The 20,779-nt window shown below is 36.0% G+C and overlaps 1 protein-coding gene across 5 annotated transcripts in view; it reads left to right on the top strand.

The window, feature by feature from the left end:
* The window catches only part of FRRS1 (ferric chelate reductase 1), a 101,167-nt gene that overhangs the window by 62,579 nt on the left and 17,809 nt on the right, over nucleotides 1-20,779 (top strand). For all 5 annotated transcript variants that reach the window (XM_070486908.1, XM_014851515.3, XM_044749537.2 and 2 more), the window contains 7 exons: nucleotides 132-268; nucleotides 1,365-1,459; nucleotides 2,702-2,849; nucleotides 5,382-5,564; nucleotides 11,958-12,056; nucleotides 13,847-13,994; nucleotides 20,649-20,762. In XM_070486908.1, the coding sequence (XP_070343009.1) occupies nucleotides 132-268; nucleotides 1,365-1,459; nucleotides 2,702-2,849; nucleotides 5,382-5,564; nucleotides 11,958-12,056; nucleotides 13,847-13,994; nucleotides 20,649-20,762 (924 nt within the window). The remainder of the gene's footprint in view (nucleotides 1-131; nucleotides 269-1,364; nucleotides 1,460-2,701; nucleotides 2,850-5,381; nucleotides 5,565-11,957; nucleotides 12,057-13,846; nucleotides 13,995-20,648; nucleotides 20,763-20,779) is intronic.

The raw sequence follows: 20,779 nt of genomic DNA, 5'->3' as shown, positions 1-20,779 counted from the left end.
TGATTTCTACTGTTTTCTCTCCTGGAGTAGTTTTGTATACATTCACCTGATTCTAACTGTGATATGCCTCCTCTAAACAGTTTCCTTTTTGGTATGTTGCTAAACATCGCGTCTTTTTGTCTGTTTCTCAGTTACTTTGTCAGGGCCACCCTTTAAAGGCTTTCTTTTAGAAGCACGGGATGCTGATGATTTGAGTAGGTCTCCTATTGGCTCCTTCGCATTGATTGACAGTCAAGTGTCACAGCTTCTGACCTGTGAAGATATACAGGTTTGTGTTTAGTTTGAAACTGATTTCTGTCCATTTCCATGGGTCTTTTCACTACAGGGTGATTGTTACAAGATAAACAATGACATTACCCATGTTCTGCAGACATCTAAAGAGATTCACGAAGATCAAACTTTCCCCCTAATCTTACTACTAGCAGTATTTTTTTACACAGCATCCTAGAAAAGGTAGGACAGTAGCTTGAAGAGTTTATAGCTTTTGATATTTTATATAATATTAACTCTTATTATATTGATGTTTTTGAAGTGTGTTAATATTGAAGATAGAGTTCTAGAGTGGGACAGAGGTGTAATTTTAGTCATTCATTCATTCATTTAATAAACATTTCTTATACCAGGAACTGTCCTGGGTCCAAGGGATATGGTGATGAAGAAGATTTACTCTTGTTTCTTGACGAACTCATAGCTTTACACATAAGTAAAACATAAGGACATATGACATATGGCACATAAGTAGAACATATGGATATAGGACAGACGCTTAAGTAGAACAGTGTGATAACGTAGATTAGAAGCATACACAAGGTGGTTGGGAAGCATAGCAGGTGGTGCCACAAACAGGCTGGAGGGAATTGAGAGAGAGCTTCTTGGAGAAGATGATCTCTACACTAAGCCTCAAAGAATGAGTAGGAATTTGCTGGGTGTATATAAGTGGGAAATAAGATTGTTCAAGAAAAAGCAATTACTAAAATATAATGCTACATATTTGGAGGCAGGAATTTTTTCTTTTGATGAATCTTTTGGATTCTAGTTGTCTCTATTAATGGAAGGAATATAAATTTATAGTATAAATGAAATACTGAGCAGGCTCTATATGGCATTAACACATCCAGTATTTGTAACTCTCCTCAATTCTTAAATTTCTGCTGCCTCTAATTCATTCACAAAGCCAGCTGCTAATCTGGTGTCAACCAGTCAATGTGCATTTACTGGGTACCTGAGTCCCTGACCTAGATAAAATAGTCTTTACCAGAAAGCCAATGTTGTGCAAGGATAAATTACTTTGCAAAATGATAGTGGTTCCAGCCATGCTGAGCTATTGAGTGACTGAGTAGTAGTTCTTTTCCATTTTATTTCAGGGATCAGCTGTGAGTCACACAAGTCCATCCAAAAAAACAGAAATTAAAGTCTACTGGAATGCTCCAAACAGTGCCCCGAATCACGTACAGTTTCTGTGAGTAGAAGAGTTTATAACTTTGTAACTGGTATAGTTGAAACAGTAATGGCCTGTATCACTTTTTATACCTATTGGACACTCACCTGTATAGGAGAGGTTTGGTATAGTAATGACACCATCTTAGTGATGTAAGTGGTTATTTTGCTTTTTGCTTTGCTTTTTTCCACCTAGCACAGGACCCAGTACCTAATAGACACTTAATAGACATTTGTCGAGTGAATGAAGTATTCCACTGCCGTCACACTAATAACAGCCATCAATGGTATGGTATATGGACTAATATTTTTTTAGATTTGCTCTTGTCTTAGTAGGAGAATATGAAAAAAACAGTCCTGCAATTTGGATGAATTTTTTGCAGTGTTACGACTTGCAGATTAGATTGTCAGAAAAGTAAGACCCTGCTTGCCCTCAGAATTATGAAATTCAGCGAAATTAGAATAGCACTTCTCCCTTAATCCTATATGTAAGGGGAAATGGAATGTCATAAAGCCATGTAATGATTCCTGAGTGGTGTTATAGATATATATATATGTGTGTGTTTTTAAAATTATTTTATTGAGGTCATATTGGCTGATAACATTGTTTAAATTTCAGGTATACATTATTATATATCAGTTTCTGTAAAGACTGCATTGTATTCACCACCAATAGTATAGACATATATTTTAAGGGAAGAATTTCTCCCCTGACGTATCTGCATTTTCTGCTTCACTTTGTGGACAGGTCTCCAGCACAAAGTAACACAGCTTTGCATCTGTGTGTTATGTGGAATGGGAGAAAGGGATGTGAGCACCATAAGAGCTGACAGTTGATTATGCAGCCTCTATATAGATTCTTGCTGTAGCTCCCTGCCCACATGCCCTTTGGAATAATTTGAACAGCACACTATGAAATGAGTAGTAGTGGTATATTCTTTATATGTCAGGGAATAGAAATCTGTGCAGTTTATTCCCTGGATCTGGCATTCAAGGCTGCTGTGAATATGCCCAAAGAACAGACAAGTAACAGAAGAGACAGGGAAAGAGAGAGAGAATTAAAGAGTGGGCAATAAAAGTTCATTTGGTGATAGGGTGGATGACAGTCATTAGAGGTTTGCCTCAGACAAAATTAGTAGTACAGTTAGGTGCTATTAAGTTGTGTGTCCCTAGTTCATTCCCTTAAAAAAACCCTTTTTTTTTGATTTGATTATGATGGGCCACGATCAGGGTTCTGTGTAATCTCACTGCTACTGCCTTTCAGAGCCACAGTTGTTGAGAAGTATAAAATCTGCTGGGTGAAGATTCCTGGTCCGATAATTTCACAACCAAATGCATTTCCTTTTACAACACCTGAAGCTACAATCGCACGTCTGTCAACGTTACCTCCAGTCTCCCATTTAACCACATCAGTAAGTCACATTTTTATGGTTTCACCAAATGCAATCTAAAGTAACAACTTCCTTGGAAATTGTGGTTCTGTGCTTGTGAAGTGTGTAGAGAAGCAGCTGTGCTGGGTTGTGGTAGCGAGTTCTAGGGTTCTCTGTAGGAAATATGAAGCAGGTCTTCATTGCAACATTATGACTTAGAGGTTAGGATAAAGGGAGTGCAAGACCCTGCATGTTCACGTTGTGGTTATGACATTCACACATAGTCTATACTAGCAGTGGATATGTTTTCATTTGATAATAAATCTGATGAAGCAGCAGCTTTCTTTCTTTTTCTTTTTTTTAAGCAGCCAGATATTAAACATGGTAGGGAAGCTTAAAGCTTAAGCTAAATTTAGACAAGATTTGGAGGAGAATCTTGAGATGGTGATATAACTCTTAGCTCTTATTTCATGAAGGCCAGTGAGTACTAGGGAATTCGATGAGCTGAACCACAGAAACTCTTTTGCAAGCTCATCAGCTAGAATTCCACTTAGGCCCTTTGATTCAAAAGAATTACAATTGAAAAAAACATATCTTGGAAAGGGTGATGCACGTTAGAAACATTAGAAAGGTTTTACTGAAGGCAATTCTAATAAATTAGACTTACTAATTCAGAAGTGAATGTAATAAGAAACATCTTAAGACAGATTATTGCAGTTGAAAGAACAAACTTGGGCCTGAATCCTGACTTGTCGACTTTCTGGGTGATTTTGGAAAGGTTCCTTAATTCTCAAAGTCTCAGTTTCTTCACCTCTAAAGTGAGAAATAATAATATCTAACTCTTAGATAGCATCACTATAAAAATTAAACAATGTAATGAATATTACATTTCTAACCGCTTTGCATTTAATAGACATCCAGTAAATGTTAGTTCCTTTCTTCTTTTCCTGATCTGTCTTATCTTTTTATAATTCATTGTTCTCGTAGAGAAGACTGAGGAAGGCACTTGCACTCCTACGTAATGCCTCATTTTGTTTTCTTTCTCTTCTACGTGTTGCAAAATATGACCATCATATTTGACTACATTATTATGAATGTGGCACTTTTGTTTGACCGTACAATTATATCCGTTATTTGGCCCAATTCTCAGTTTAGTCTTAATGCTTATTAATTTAAAATCTTCTTTAGAACGGTGAACAGTCAATTTGGATCTGAGCTTCCCAGTTGACACGCTTTTTATCTGTTATCACAAAAGCCTCCATAAAAATCCCAAAAGTATGGGATTTAGAGAGCTCCCCGGTTGCTGAACATGTGGAGGTGCTGGGAAGGTGGTGCCTCAGATGGGTCATGGAAGCTCCACACTCCTTCCCGCATACCTTGCCCTAAGCATCTCTTTCATCTGGCTGTCCCCGAGTTGTATCCTTTTATAATAAATTTGTTATCTAGTAAGTAAACTGTTTTCCTGAGTTCTGTGAGCCATCCTGGCAAATTATCAAACCCAAGGAGCAGGGGTTGGGGGAGGACGGTGTTCCTAGGAACCTCCAATTTATAGCCGGTCAATTAGAAGTACAGGTGACAACCTGGGACTTGTGATTGGCATCTGAAATGGGGGCAGTCTTGTGGGACTGAGCCCTTAACTTGTGGGATCTGACACTAACTTCAGGTAGATAGTGTCAGAACGGAACTGAATTGTCGGACACTCGGTGTCTGCAGAGAACTGCAGAATTGCTTAGTGTGGGAAACACGTCCCCTACCTTTGTGGCCAGAAGTATTGGTAGAGTAGAAGAAGAAATGAGAGTTTTTTTAAATCCAGTTCCTGGTAAATCTAGTTACATAAAGTAATGTTTAACTTTCTTCTGAAATGTACTGTCACAGGCCAATCTAACAAGATGACTGCTCATTTGCTCTGTCAAATTGTGGAGCTGACAGTTTTTGAGCGTTTCCTCTTATTTGCCATACCAAGAAGCTCTGTATTAAATCATAATAGATTATTTTTGTTTCTCCACCACTAAATTGGTATTACTATTATTTGGAGTGGCAGTATATATAGGAGTAACCGTTTTTTCTTATATTATTTTAATATCAAATTTGAACCTGAATTCTAGAAGCAAATTCTAGGATCTAAATATAAAAACTTGCTAAGCGATTGCTTGCTTGCTTTTAAAAATTCTATCTCTGAAAACTAGAGGATACCTTTTAGAAAAAAATGTCAGTTGGACTTCAATATTCCCTAAGAAGTTTCTCAAAATTTACTAGAAACTTTGCTCCAGAACATAATTAATGTGAAATATTTGGTGTATTAAAGGAACTTTAACACTCATGCACAATTACAGTCCAACTAGTGTTGTGTCTTCCAAATTTTAATTAAAATTAATTAAGTTTAAAAGTTCACAAGCTGATTACTGCTCTGATCATTTCTAATTTGGGATATGTCTTTTGTTCTCTTATTTGAATCCTTATTATGAAAAGGTATTCTTGTAAAAACCTGTAATTCAAGGTAGTGGCTCTTCTGTCATTGGAAATGAACTGCCTGTTTGATAATTAAGACTTTTTTCCCCCCTGTCATTTTTCTAGTTCAGTGCTTTGGATTGTGGGAACAAGAAGTTCTGTATCAGGAATCCTCTGAACTGTGACCCAGAGAAGGAGCATGCCTGTTTCTTCTTGTCCTTCACACGAGATGACCAATCAGTGATGGTTGAAATGAGCGGTCCCAGTAAAGGCTATTTATCCTTTGCGTTTTCTGATGACCGATGGATGGTTTGTATCTCTCATTTACATGAGGGTAATGAAAGGAGGCTCACTGGGGTGAGGGCTAATCAATGGCAGTTTAGCGGTTTGTTCCAGAGTCGAATTATTGTACTTAAGCGGGGAATGGGAAGGGAAGGGCAGGAGAAACTAAGAACAGATTCTAAGTGAAACAGCTTTGAGTGTTTCAGGTCTTTAACAATTGGGCAGTTAGACACCTCTAAGAACAGACTGTCTGCCCTAAGGAAAGTTAGGAAATCATTTTATTTCCAGTGGATTTGCTACTTTATCTTTCTGTCTCTCTGTCTGTCTGTCTCTCTGTCATAAAGCAGGAAGTGCAGTTAAAAAAAAAGTTGCTCTGCATAAAATCTCGTGTTGTTTGTGATGGTTTTCAAACTGTAGTTGTTTTCTCAGATGAGGAGCATCTACAGCGTGGGTTGCTGCTCTTGGTGTCCTCATTTTGGTAGTCATGGGTGCCTTTCCCAAACAGAATTAAACCTTGCGTGTCCAGGCAAAAATGTATTCTTTACCAGTAGGCTCCTTTGTCAAATCTACAGAGGGCAGCATTTGTTTTAAGCTGGTTCTTGCTCTCCTTGGGTAGTGCTGAATGGAGTAAATGACACTGTAGGTGGCAGTCTTGTGCTGTGGTGTGGAAGAGCAGAGTGCCACATTAGCATCCTGATTTTCCCAAGACAAGAAAGAGTGTTGTGGCCAGGGCCTAAGTCCTGTTCAAGCGGAGCTGGCAGTGGGGGGTGGGGATTACTACAAATGGAGAGAGTCTCTTACTTCCCATTAGCAAAGGCCAGGAGTCTTTTCTTGAGAGTTTTCTTCCGGTCAGGTTTTAAACTTAACGTCATTTCTTTCGGGAATCATATTTCAAATAAGGAAAAGGTACTCAAATTCTGTAATCGAAAAACTAATATTTTTCCTAAAAGTGCACTCTGATCACATTGGCCCTTGTATGCTGGTTGCAAATATTTCAGGAAGACAGGTGAAACTTTTTTTAGAAGGATAACGTTGCAATATGTTCATATGACCTATATATTTTACGAATAGTTCTAGAATGCACTTGTCATCCTTTTTCATTAAATGAAGGATATACCTTAAACCTCTGAGATACAAGATACCATCTAAGACATTAGGAAAATAACATATGAGAAATTACAACTCTTTCCCTTTTAAAGTTGCTTTTATGGGAAAGTTTATACTTGCCCAAATGATGCTGCAACTGTTCAAAACATTTTCATTTCCCTTTTGTAATTGACATGAGACCTATAGCATATTCTTTTGGGTATTCTCAGTTCTGGCAAAAATGAACCAAGTTCGGTGCATAAGGTGGATAAAGAGGCTGGGTTAAAAATAAAATGTGACTATAAAGCGATAAGGAAAGATGGTGGTAGCACTTGCTGTTGTGTGAATGTGATGGAACTGGCTATGGAGGATATTCTGAAGATGAGTTCAGCAAGGATTAGCAATGGTAGCCTTGTTGGAATAAGTGTGTAGTTTCATTAGGGTTCATGTCTAAGGTATAGTACTCATTTAGCTATGTGTTCTAGTCACTTAAATAAAAAACATTCATGTCACTTTATAGCCAAACTTCATGCAATACTATACTAACACATTTCCTTTTCTGGTCACACAAAATGTCAGCAAGAGGAAAAGATACTATTGTTGCATTGAGTGTGGTGATGCGGACCGTACAGATAGACTGGTTATTTCTCTTCTAAGTTGTAGGCATAGATGGCACAAAATATATCTAATTCAAGATATATTTATCTTAGAAATCTTATGTTTCTAGTATAGTACTCATCAAAGATGTTTATAAAAAAGATTTAATTATGCAGGTGCAGTTGATTTACAGAGCAATCATATTTAGAGATTAATCTGTACACCTGTTTGCCTAAATTGAGGGAAATAAATCATCCTCAAAAAAAGTATTTTAAAGTGGTTATTTCTATTTTTGGTTATTTTAAAATTTTTAGGATATTTTTATGACTTGCTATTTCTTTTCGCTAGGTAATGTATATTTAAATACTGAAGGTATCTGACGTTATGAATACTTAGCCTAAATTATACTTTTTAAAAAAATTTGGCTTGTAAATTAATGATAGCAGTTGTTTTGGTATTAGACCTCATCACTAAAATTGATGAAAAGTGTAGTTTTCCGAATTTTTTGCTAGCAATGACTTGCTAATGTCTGAATTTAAACTGAATTTTAAAGTACACACATCTGCCCCATCTCGGATATTTTGTTAAGTGATGTAAAGTAAATCAAATATACACACTGTATCAGCTTCTGCTTTTTTCCTCCTGCTGCTCAGTATTACCTTGTTCTATACATAATTTCTCAGCGCTTAAATTCCATCGTGTTCCCATCTTGACCTCTTTCCAGATTGGGATTTCCAGCTGCAGGCTGGTCTCCTCCAGATGAGTGTTCCTGGACAACACAAACCGTTACCTGTCGAACTGAACTATTATCTTCCCTCCTAATGTCCTCTATGTTCCCCATTCTTGGTGATCAACAACAGTAATAAAAAAGTAGCTACCATATTGATTTCTTGCTTCTTTTGGATATTGTCCTGGGCAATTTATAGACCAACTCATTCATTGCTGCCTCCATCTTCTCTGGTGTTCACGGAAATTTTGGTTACAACTTGGACTTTTCCTTTTTTATTCCCTTCTTAGGTCCTTCTTCCACCCACTCCCAACTTTTTGTCTTGTAAAGTTAAACCTATATGCATGTTGAAAGAATACCACAACATATATCAGTAAGCCCTTCACCTACCTTTGCCATTTTCTCTCTCTCTCTCTCTTTCTGTGTGTGTGTGTGTGTGTTTCGATTGATTTATCAGATGTATATAAACACACATTTTTTTCATGAACTATTTGGAAGTTCAGTTGTAGATATATGATGACATTTTATCTGTAAAGTTTTCAGCATAAATCTCCTAAGAATAAGGACATTCTCCTACATTTACCATATCTTTATCACACTGAGAAAACTTAACAATGACTTAATAATTTTATGCAATATTCAGTCGATATTCCTATTTCTTCAATTGTCCCAATAAAGTCCTTTATAGCTATTTTTTAAAAAAAAATTTCTCATCCAAGATCCAATCAGTTATCACTCAATGCATTTAATTGTTATATGTCTTTAATCTCTTTTACTTTAGAACAGTTACTCTATGTTTTTTCTTGATTTTTTTTTTCGGGCCAATTGTTTTGTAGAATGTAGAATTTGTGTGACAGATTCAGGTTAAAATTTTTGGCACAAATACTATGTAAGGGATGTGTTTCTATCTCAGTGCATCATGTCAAGAGGTGCATAATGTCTAATTGTTCCAATATTGATGATTCTATCTTTGATCACTGGTCTGTGTCAGATTTCTCCATTGTGATGGTATATTCTCTTTTTTTTAATTAATAAGTAATCTGTGGGGTGATACTTTGTGTGAATTTTCTGTTCCTCAATAATGTTTTACCAAATGATTTTAGGATTCATTGATGTTCCTTTCCCGAATCAATTGTTACATTTCTGGTTGCAAAATGGTGATTTTCTAATTTATCTATTAGCTGACATTATTCTGAAAAGAAGAGTTTTCTTTTTTCTGCATCTCTCCTCCCCTTTTGGAGTAACACTATGGATGAATGGATTCCTTTTGTCTATTGTGTTATAGTTTATTACCATCATTCTTCTTTTAGATGCTCATATTGACCCAAATGTGGCCAATGGCAGCCCCTTCAAGCTAGTTTCTGTATATTCTTTTGATGCATCTCCACTAGTTTTTGAGTATGTCCTTGTTTTCTGGTGTAAGAAGGTGTTCTCCACTCATCTTATACTTGCATGCATTTTATCATTTCTCAAATGAGCTGTTTCCTTTTAAAAGGAATAGTATTTACAAGTCAAGATTTGGGTGCTAATATAGTCACTGCTACTGATCTTCCTGACATTTTTGATTCTCTCTTTGACATACTTCTTTCATTCTCTTTATTGCATTGTTACTATCTCTGACTGGGCGTCTACCTTTATTGTCTTCTTTCTGGACTGCTGCAGTAATCGTCACTAGTTGTCCTGCCTTCATGATTTCTCTTCTCCATTTCATCCTTCAACAAGCCACAATTGAGATCATCTTAATCCTATCCCCAAAAACCTTTGGTGAACCTTTAGTAGCTATAGAAGAATGTTCTTTTTCTTTATCATGACTTTCAGAACTCTTTAAAGTCTTTGTTGGAATTTTTGGCCTTACTCTGTATATGTGTTAGTTAACAAAACTACAGATTTCCTAAAATTTTCATATATTTTTATTTTTATTTTTTATCTTTGGTCCTGGAAGTTCCTCAGCTTGGAAAACTTTTCTCTTAATCTTAGCTTTACTGAGATTCACATATTCACATATAAATATTTTTTATTCTCTAAGGCCTGGTTAATTATTATCTTTTCTGATAAATCTTTTCAATCCTCTGTCCCTATATAATTTGTCTTTCTGTAGCACTTTGTCTAAATCTCTGTTTTATCATATTTCACGTACTATTATAACCATCTGTCTCCTCCATTAAAACACAGTCTGTGATTGTAAGAACCATCTAGTCGTCTGTATTTCTCCTTGGGTATCCTCACAATGTTTTCTCACAGAGTGCATTCTAAATGCTTGAATCAAGAGGAACAAACGGGGGAAGGAGGTTCTGTCCAATTCAGAGGTTTGGTGGAACTTCTTACATGTGTGCTTCCATGCTCCAAACTTGGGGTTTCTAGAACTGCCTGGAGCCTAAGACGGTAATAGCACCTTCTTTTCCCCTTCATTGTAGAGTAATGAGAATTGAGTTACTTCTCGATTTGTGTCATCCTCTCCAATATTTGGGAGGTGTACCTGCAATCATTTAGTATGGTAGTTGACTTCTTATCATCAGTTTGCCTCAAAACCAACCATTTTGTTATATTAAAATTTATTTTAAATAACAAAAGAATTCTTATGCCTCGTTGATGATAGACATCCTAGAAAACACACGGTGTTTGTTTAAATCAGAGATCAGCAAACTTTTTCTGTAAAGGTCCAGATAGTAACTACTTTAGAATTTTTGGGCATATGGTCTCTGTTGCAACTCCTCAGTTCTGTTGTTGTAGTGCTAAAGCAGCCATAGACAATCCATAAATTACTAAGTGTGCTGCGTTCCAATAAAACTTTATTTGTGGACACTGAAGTTTGGGTTTCATATATTTTTACTCATCATGAAATAGTATTCTTCTTTTAATTTTTAAAAATCATTTAGATAAGTAAACACTATTCTTAGCCTGTGGGCTGTACAAAAACAGGCATCAAGTTGAATTTGGTCTGTGTGCCATAGTTTGCTGATTCCTGGTTTAAATCAGGATGGCTCCAAATTTCTTGAGTTGGGCTAATTCTGATTTAAATATAAGATGTGTAACAGTAAATAATTGCTTTGCTAAGGTTATGTACTTGAGACTTCTCAAAAGTGGAACTTTTAAAAATAAATTTAACACATTTGAATATCATATTAGTATTTATAGCAAAATTTATTATAACTTGTTAGTCTTGGATCTTGTTTAAGTAGTTTAGTGACTAAAGCACATAAAAGACCTTGTTAGATAGTTTATAGAGAATGGTTTAGAATAGGTGAAAGAATCAAAACTAGACACAATAACTTAAAATCCAGATTATTCGTTGATACCATCATTTAAATGTACTTTGAAAATGCAGTCTGCCCTCTGAAACTCACTTTAAATAAGGTCTAGCTTTTAGAGTTAAGGAATATTGGAGACTAAAGGATATATAAGAATTAGATTGACAAAAAATTGCCTCCTTGAGCTCTGACATTTTGGTCTTAATATGTAATAGCAAATCTATTGAATTTGTACAACGTTAACAATATTTGATTACAGTGTCTTCTAAAAATTACCCCCCAAACCCAACATAATGCAGTGCATCTATAGTTATGAAAATTTGTAGGACGTATATATTAATTTACAAATAAATATCCAGAACAATGTGATAAGTTCAGTGGAAAAAGTTAACAAAACTGTGTATTTTCCCATTTTGGGATAAAAAATAGGTATAAATACAAATAGACTTGGATGCATATATACAAAACTATTAAAGTGATGATCAGTTGGTGATGGGTTTATGGGCACATAAACATGTTATATGTCCACTTTAATCTGTTTTTATGCTGAAATTGTATTGCTTTTATATTATAACAAAATTATTTTTAATTAATAAGTTGGACAGCCAGTTCTTTAGAATTTGTAGTACCATTTAAGATAGAGTCAGTAAATTATGTATTAAAAAACATCAAGTGCTATTTGATTTCATTAAAGACTTTTAAAAAAACAAAATGTTGAAATTCCTTTGAGTTTTTCTTTCCTTATTTGCAATTGTTTTTCAGGGTGATGATGATGCTTATGTGTGTATTCATGAAGATCAGACTGTGTCCATCCAACCTTCCCATTTGATGGGGCGAAGCCACCCTGTGATGGACTCCAGGGTAGGTGTGAAACTTTTGGGAACCTCCACCTGGCTGGTCCACCTTCTACCTATGTGGCTGACAGTGCGTGGCTGTGTTGCAAAACGGCTTCCAAACCCACAGTTAGCAGCAAAGCCTGAAGAGGAGTCTGGCAGCAGAGTTCCTCTCTTATAATAATCTGAGAGAAACTTTTCTGCATTTTATTTTAGTTTTACAATATATACATATTTTTTTCCCAGAAGAAGATTAGCCTTGAGCTAACATCTGCCAATCCTCCTCTTTTGTCTGAGGAAGACTGGCCCTGAACTAACATCCATGCCCATCTTCCTCTACTTTATATGTGGGACACCTACCACAGCGTGGCTTGCCAAGCAGTGCCATGTCCGCACCCGGGATCCAAACCGGTGACTCCTGGGCCACTGAAGCAGAATGTATGCATGTAACAACTGTGCCACCAGGCCGGACCCTACAATACATATTTTTAAAATAAAAACTATATGTATTTAAGATGTACAACATGATGTTTTGATATACAAATGCATAGTGAAATGATTACTACAGTGAAGCTAGTTAATATATCCATCTCCTCACATAGTTATCATTTTTTTGTGTGTGGTGAGAGCTCCTGAAATCTACTCTCCTAGTAATTTCCAGTTTATAGTATGTATTATTGACTATAGTTATAATGCTGTACATTAGATCTTGTTAGACTTATTCATCCTGCATAACTGCAACTTTGCACCCTTTGACTAACATCTTCTCTTTTCTGTGCTTTAGAAAGCACAAGACAGGTTTCTCTTTTAGTAAAAGATGAATTCTTGCTTGTATCACTTAAATGCTTTTTGGTCCATCTTACAAAAAATATATTTATATTTTTTTGGTGAGAAAGATTCGCTCTGAGCTAACATCTGTTGTCAATCTTTTTCTTTTTTTGCTTAAGGATGATTAGCCCTGAGCTAACATCTGTGCCAATCTTCCTCTGTTTTTATGTGGTTCGCTGCCACAGCGTGGCTTTATGAATGGTGTAGGGTGGCACCTGGGATCCAAACCTGCGAACCTGGGCCAATGGAGCAGAGCATGCCATACTTAACCACTATGCCATGGGGCCTGCCCCCCCAAAATATTTCATGGTTTGTTAAGATGGTCAAAGCATCAGCTTTTCAAAAGTTTACAGACAGATTTTTAAGAAGAGGCTTATGTTAGTCACACAAAGAATTTCTTGACTAGCAAGAAAGAGGAGCACATATGGTAGAGAGTGCTTCAGTGCCTCTGGCAGTTGTCTTAAGTTCCCCTTGTTGGCATCTGTGCTAAAGGTGGCCTATTTCTGGTAGAGAAGTGTCTTTTTCACACAGCAATTGACAAGCAAATGAGCTCTAACCCAGCAGTAGCTATCATCTAATGACATATGTTCTCTGCATAGCTTTCCCACGGGGTTAGAACTTCTCCCCAGTTGCATGTTGCATTTTGGCCACTAGGGTATTACTTGCTAATTGTTTCTTCAGTGTTTTTGATTGTGTGTTAGCAGCCAGATGGAGTTAGTACATCTGCAAAAGTTTCTAACCTGGGTATAGGAATTGTTGGATTCTGACTCAAAGTAAAAATAATATTTTTGCCAAGTGGGATAAAGACAAACTGGGAGAAAACATTTCTTTTACTCTTCAAAGAGGAAGTGGAAAAACAATGACACTGTAGACAAAACAAGCACAGAGGATCTTAGAGAAAGGAAATTGAACAGGTCAGGATTTTGATCATATCTTATTTTTAGCAAATCTTTGGAAAGTGCTGAGAAGACCCATTGTGTGTGTTTATAGGATACACTGGAGGATATGGCTTGGAGGCTGGAGGATGGTGTTATGCAGTGTTCTTTCAGAAGAAACATTAGCATTCCTGGGGTTAAGAATAGATTTGATCTAAACACAAGCTATTACATATTCCTAGCAGATGGAGCAGCTGATGATGGTAAGTCATTGATGAAAACTATCTTTCCAAGTTTTTTTCTCTCTCTTTCCCCTCCCCTCCATTTTTTTTGGAGAGACTACTGTGATTGCTCATTTTTAAGATATATACTTGTGGGTAAAGTGTTATCAATACACTTTTCCATTTTTTGCCTGAAAAGTTGACTTTGGTTGACCTTCTAGCTTTGTTTCTCTGGAAACTAGATAAAAGTAGTGTCAATTATGTTATAAGGCAACATGCTTATGATAAATATGACTTCTTTCTGGTAAACTGCGTTTGTACCACGAAGAACCATAAATACCTGGTAAGAAGCCATATCTTTGGGCTTTCCTGAGTATTGTGACATTGGTGGATTTCTTACAGAGGCCCTAACCAGAGACTTTGGAGTTGTTGCAAGAGATGTTGGCTCCTGTGGGATAACCTGTCCAATATGAATCTCATCTGCTTGGACCTGAGCTTTCTCCAGGGAGGTGGAAGGGGTAAAGAGAATAGCTCCTGGGCAGCTGAGTAAACTGCTGAGGACCTCCCATCAAAGGAGAATGTCTCACAGCCCCTGCAGGTGTTCTGAGTTTCCTGTCCCACATCTTTCCAAGTGAATCTGATGCCAAATGCAGTCTAAGGTAGTTTTATGAGTTTGAATGATTAGTTTATCCATAAGAAGACTACTGTGGTGAATATTGCAACACATCTTAATAGGAATAAGCAGATTTTGTTTAAGGTCTTGGCTGATGATATTTTGAAGAACTGTTGGAAATTCCAAGGTAGTATTTACTGACTCATCTCTTTGGAGATAATACTGCCCCAAAACTTTGAGACTAAAACCTCCTTTGAAAATAGTGAGGGGCTGGCCCGGTGGCGCAGCGGTTAAGTTCGCATGTTCCACTTTGGCGGTCTGGGGTTCGCCAGTTCGGATCCCGGGTGTGGACGTGGCACCGCTCATCAAGCCATCCTGTGGTAGGCATCCTATGTATAAAGTGGAGGAAGATGGGCATGGATGTTAGCTCAGGGCCAGTCTTGCTCAGCGAAAAGAGGAGCATTGGCAGCAGTTAGCTCAGGGCTAGTCTTACTCAAAAAAAAAAAAAGAAAATAGTGAGACGCTGGGCATATAAAATGGAGGGCTAGGGGTTGGGGTATAGGAAGAGGAAGAGCAGAAATGTGATGCAGGCAAAACTGTGAAAAGCCTAGACTATTCTATCATGCGGTTTAGATTTTATACTATAGGTAAAGTGGAGACCCAAAAGGTTTTGGGGCAGGATAAAATATCTACTCAGTGTTAGAGAAATTCAGTAACATTTGTAGATTTAGTTGTAGGTGATACATGTAGTAGTCTTAGCCAAATCATGTATTCTTAATTGCACTAGCAACAGCAAATGTAGCTTGAAAATAATTTTTTGGTTAAGTGATAACAATGAGTACAGATTTCTTCGTGCTTAATGAATGCCAGTCGCTGCTAAGTGCTACAGTTAGGTTCTTTATTTTTATCTTCCTAAGAACTACACTAGATACGTACTCTCATTATTCCTAGTTTATCTGGGAGGAAACTTAGGAAGGTTAAATAATTTCCCTAGACAAGTAAATGGTAGAGTTGGAATTTAAACCCACACTCTTTTACCTCAGAGCCTAACTATTCAATACTTTCAAACATGGAAAATGCAGGAAATGAATTTTTAATGAGGAGAAGGTCAAATATTTGTGTTTTCAAACAGACACCACTAAAGTGTGGGTTAGTGTGCACGATAACAATTGTGTCATTGTTATTACTGCAGCTATCACTTATTGTAAATTACATATATCTCATTTATTTCTCACAGCGGCTTTGTAAATAGATATTATATTTCCCGTTTTAGAGACAAGGAAACCGGAACCTAGAAAGGCTAAGTAACTTGTTCAAAATCAAACAAGCGGTGGAGTCAGAAATTAAACCCAGATCTGTTCTAACTACAAAGGTCATGACCTTTCCATCATAGCAGACTGCTTCCTTTGGTGCCCTAGCAAGTTATAGATATAGCAAGATATATATATATATATCCTATTCTAGGATAGTGTTCTCCCAACTAAGTATACGCATTGTAAGACAGTCCGTGGGATACAAGGAACAATACCAGAATTTTCTATTTATATTTATTTTATCTCATTAAAAAATTTGTTTCAACATATTTTATAGTGTTTATAATGTATTAAAAAAGTAGTGCATGAATATTCTTATTAACAAAAATATATATGAGGGCACAGACTCATTTTTATTTTTGAGGAAGACTGGCCCTGAGCTAACACCTGTGCCCATCTTCCTCTACTTTGTATGTGGGATGCTGCCACAGCATGGCTTGCCAAGCAGTGCCTAGGTCTGCACCTGGGATCCAAACCAGCGAACCCTGGGATGCCAAAGTGGAGCATGCAAACTTAACCACTGTGCCACTGGGCTGGCCCCCAGGCATTTTTTTTAACTGGTAGAGTGCAAAGCATCAGAAAAAACAAGCCTAGACATTACTGTGCCAGGGAATTCACTTTCCACTTCCTTTGTAGTGGTAGACAAAGTGCCATTATCACGTAAATCATTGTCTCTTCTGTTATCTATGTTATATATGTATGTGGACCAATTATAAGTTGCACTCTGCTTAAAAGCAATGAGGCTTTGTGAGGTTGAAAGCATTTTTAAAAACAATCATATAATCTCCATAACCCATATAAATGTAAAATGTACCCAATTTCAGTAAAATCCACTTAAAACCTTTTTCTAATTGCTGTTTCCGTCCCCAGAATGCTGACATTGTCTAATAATGAGATAAGCAGTCATCTGAAATGCTGAGTGTTTGAACTGAAAAAACTCAGGTGAATAAGTAATTCACAATTAGGAAAGCTACCAATTTAAATAGTTAATAAAATAGAGACCCTGTTACCACATGACCTGTTATTTTAATAATTTTGAAATATGATATGTCTCACAATACTGAAGAGCCATGAACTAAACACAAACTCAACCTCCCTTAGAGCAGAACTCCAAAATTGTAATGGGGCCCTTTGGTGGAACTCTGAAATTAAAATGGACTTCTGCTTTAGTGAAGGGTAAGTTCGTGCTTAGTCCATGGCTCCGTGGTGAATCAGAGTTTCAAAACAGTTTCCTTCCAACTTGACTCTCAGGCTGTTGGGGATTCGGTCTTGTTTTCATCACTACGGCTCTGCGAATGCAGTATTGTTAGATTCTTCAGTGCCTTTCATGTCATTTTCAATAGTTTTCCTTATCCTTTTCTTTTTGACATTTTTGTAGCTCCTGATAATCATTGACTCTTTCTTCTTGACACTCTCTTCTCTAGGTATTCATTACATAAAACTCTTCTCATTTTCAGCTTTGTCTCTGATCTTCCCTGTTATAACAAGCTGTGATATAATGGTATTTGTCAAAGGAATAACCAGGTGTCCTAACACGATTTTTTGAATAGTCCATTTTATCTCTACTGCTTCAAAAGCCTCCTTCCCATATACTAAAAATCTATCAGTAAAGTACACTATTTCTAGTTTGTTCTTCCATTGATCTATCTATTACTTCACTAGTTGAAATTACTGTAGCTTTATAATAGGTTGTAGATTTTGATAGAATGTGATTCCCCTCCTGGCCTTCTTTTTCAGGAATTCTTGCCTCTTCATTGTGTATCTGTTCTTTTTGATGAACTTAAGTAATGATTTGTCAGATTTCTTTAAAAATTCTATTGTGGTTGTGATTGGAATTGCAATGAATGTTAGATTAATTTGGAGAATAATTGACATCTGTGCAACAGTGAGTGTCACTATCCAGGACTATATTGGGATATTTTATTTATTCAGATCCTGTGTAGATGTATCTTTCAGTGAAATTTTATAGTTTTCTTCATATCTTCATATAATTCATATATTTTTTGTTACTTTGTTTTTGGGTATTTTATAGCTTTCTAAAACAAACTTGTGAATGGAATTATTTTTCTTGCATTTTCTAAATTTGTTGGTGTCTAAGAAAGTTACTGATTTTTGAATGTTTATCTTGAATTATGCCACTTAGTTTTCTAGTTGATTGCCTTGGATTTTCTAGATAAACATCACATCCTGTGCAAATAACGACAAGGTTAATAGCCCTCATTTTCATTCTTGTTTCATTGCATCGTCTGGTTCTTCCAGAACAACGTGGAATGGCAGTGCTGATATGGCAAGCATTCTCGTCTTGCTCCTGATTTTGTTGGGAATGCATCTGATATTCAGTGTTAAGTGTGATGTTTGTTGTATTTTTTTCTGGTAGATGTTTTTTATTGTGTTTCAGAAATGTTCTTCTATTCCCTAACTTTACTAAGCGTTCATGTCATGAATGTGTGCTGAATTTCATCTGATGTCTTTTGGCCAGCTATTGAGATGATATTTTATTATTACTTTTATAGATTTCTGAATGGTGAACAATCCTCACTTTTCTAGGATCAACTTTGCTTGGCCATGTTTATTATTCTTTTAATGCACAGTTGATTTCATTAACTAATATTTTATTTAAGTTTTTGCATCTATATTCATAAATGATTTTGGTCTATGGTTTTGGGATTGTGTGTGTTTGCATGTATGTGCATGCCTGCCTAGTTTTGGTTTCAGTGTTACGCTAATCTTATAGAATGAACTCTAGGGAGTTTAAATAAGAATTTTTAAAGTTAAAAAATTTTTTTTAATGGTATGATAGAACTCATCCACATAACAATCGGAGCCTTTAGGGATGGAAATAGTTGACTAATTAAAAAAAATTCTTCTATTGTTATTACTCTCCAGAGTTACTACTGCTTCTTTGATCAGTTTTTGTAATTCTAGATTTTCCCAGAAATTCATCGATTTCATTTAGATTTTGAAATATTTTTGGCTGACTTAAAGTTGTTTATAGCATTTCGTATAATTTTTAAGAATATCTTCTATATCAGTAGCTATATTACCCTTTTCGTTTCTAATACTGTTTGTGATATTTCTTTTTATCTTGTGATTAGACTTGCCAAAAACTCAATTAATTTTAGTGACCTTTTACAGAGTTGATTTTTCTGATTTTTAGACTGACTTGTTTGTTTAATTTCTACCTTTATTTTTAATCAATCTTCTTTTCTGGGTTCCCAGGCTATATTTTGTTGTTTTAAACACATCTTGAATTAAGTGATCACTTCAATACTTTGTCTTTTTTTTTATTTAAAGGAAATGCTTTTAAGATGATAAAAACTTCTTTTGAATAGTACCTTGATTGCATCACATGAGTTTTGATATGAAGTGTCTTTGTTATACATTTTTGAAAAGACTTGTGACTTTAGTTTTGATTTCCTGTTTAACCAAAGGCTTATTTGGAAGAGTAGTTCTGTAAATATCTAGATGGGCCATTTTTTTCTACCTTTTATTATTAATTTTTAGTGTTGTTGCATTTTGGATAGATGATATAACTTGTATCCTGTATAATTATTTCTTTTTGGAAATTACTGAGATATAGTCTGTGGTCTAAAACCTATTGTTTGTTTGGAACGAAAGTTCATATATATCTGTTATATCAAATTTTTAAATTGTTTTTGTTCTTTTTAATGACTGCATTGTATTCTAAAAATGTATGTATATTCTATAATTTATTTACTCATTCTCCTAATGACGGACATTTAGTTTGTTTAAATTTTTTTTTGGCCAACATAAAAAAGTTTCTATGAACATCCTTGTACATATATCTTTGGTTAAAATGTGGAATGTTTCTATAAGGTAGACTCTCAGAATATACACACACGTATACGTACTCACATACATGAACAAATTGGAATAATTCTATACATTCACAGATTTAATTTTATATATAATAAATAATTATATAATATCTCTTCAATTTGTTTACATCATTATTATTTGGGATTTTGGTTTGTTAGTCAAACCCAGTCCAAACTGACCATATGCCAAATAACTTAGCATCAAAACGCTTTTCTTTGTCTTCTACCTATCCCCTTCTTGTAGGCCCAATTTCTGTTGGTTTAATCTAGGATTATAGTTTTCTTTAACATACATTCTCTTTCAAGAATTATGTGGGGCCGGCCCGGTGGCGCAGCGGTTAAGTTCGCACGTTCCGCTTCTCGGCGGCCCGGGGTTCGCTGGTTCGGATCCCGGGTGCGGACATGGCACTGCTTGGCAGCCATGCTGTGGTAGGCGTCCCACGTATAAACTAGAGGAAGATGGGCACGGATGTTAGCTCAGAGCCAGGCTTCCTCAGCAAAAAGAGGAGGACTGGCAGTAGTTAGCTGAGGGCTAATCTTCCTCCAAAAAACAAACAAACAAAAAAAAGAATTATGTTTGGCATTTTGAATGATTCGTGATCTTATTAACAGTCATTATTTTGACTTAACGTTGTTTAGCTGATCTCTTGCACACCACCAGTTCTTTTACCATAACTTCTCCATTCCTAGTCTTCATTTTGATTCATCTCTTGGTTGAATCTTGGCTAAATTATTTAACTTTCTTCAAGAAGATTATGTGTACTTGAATGTATGTTTATGTTGCTTTTGCATGTGAATGGCATTTTTGTTGATATTTATTTATTTTATATTACCTTACAAAGTTTTATTTCCATTCTATGCCACTGTCTTTCCATTTCTTCTCTCCTTGGGAAGTAATTATTCTTTGGCTTTTTGTTTTTTTAAATTTCAGGTCGAATCTATAAGCATTCTCAGCGACCTTTGATTACGTATGAAAAACATGATGTGATAAACTCTCCAAAGAATGTAGGAGGATCCCGTTCTTCACTCCTTCTGAAGGCTCACGGTAAGCTACATGTGTAG

The sequence above is a fragment of the Equus asinus genome, chromosome 16 (genome assembly GCF_041296235.1).
Source record: "Equus asinus isolate D_3611 breed Donkey chromosome 16, EquAss-T2T_v2, whole genome shotgun sequence".
Classification (NCBI taxonomy): domain Eukaryota; kingdom Metazoa; phylum Chordata; class Mammalia; order Perissodactyla; family Equidae; genus Equus; species Equus asinus.
Note: the sequence above shows the minus strand (reverse complement) of the source record. Positions and strands in the feature narration are given on the sequence as shown.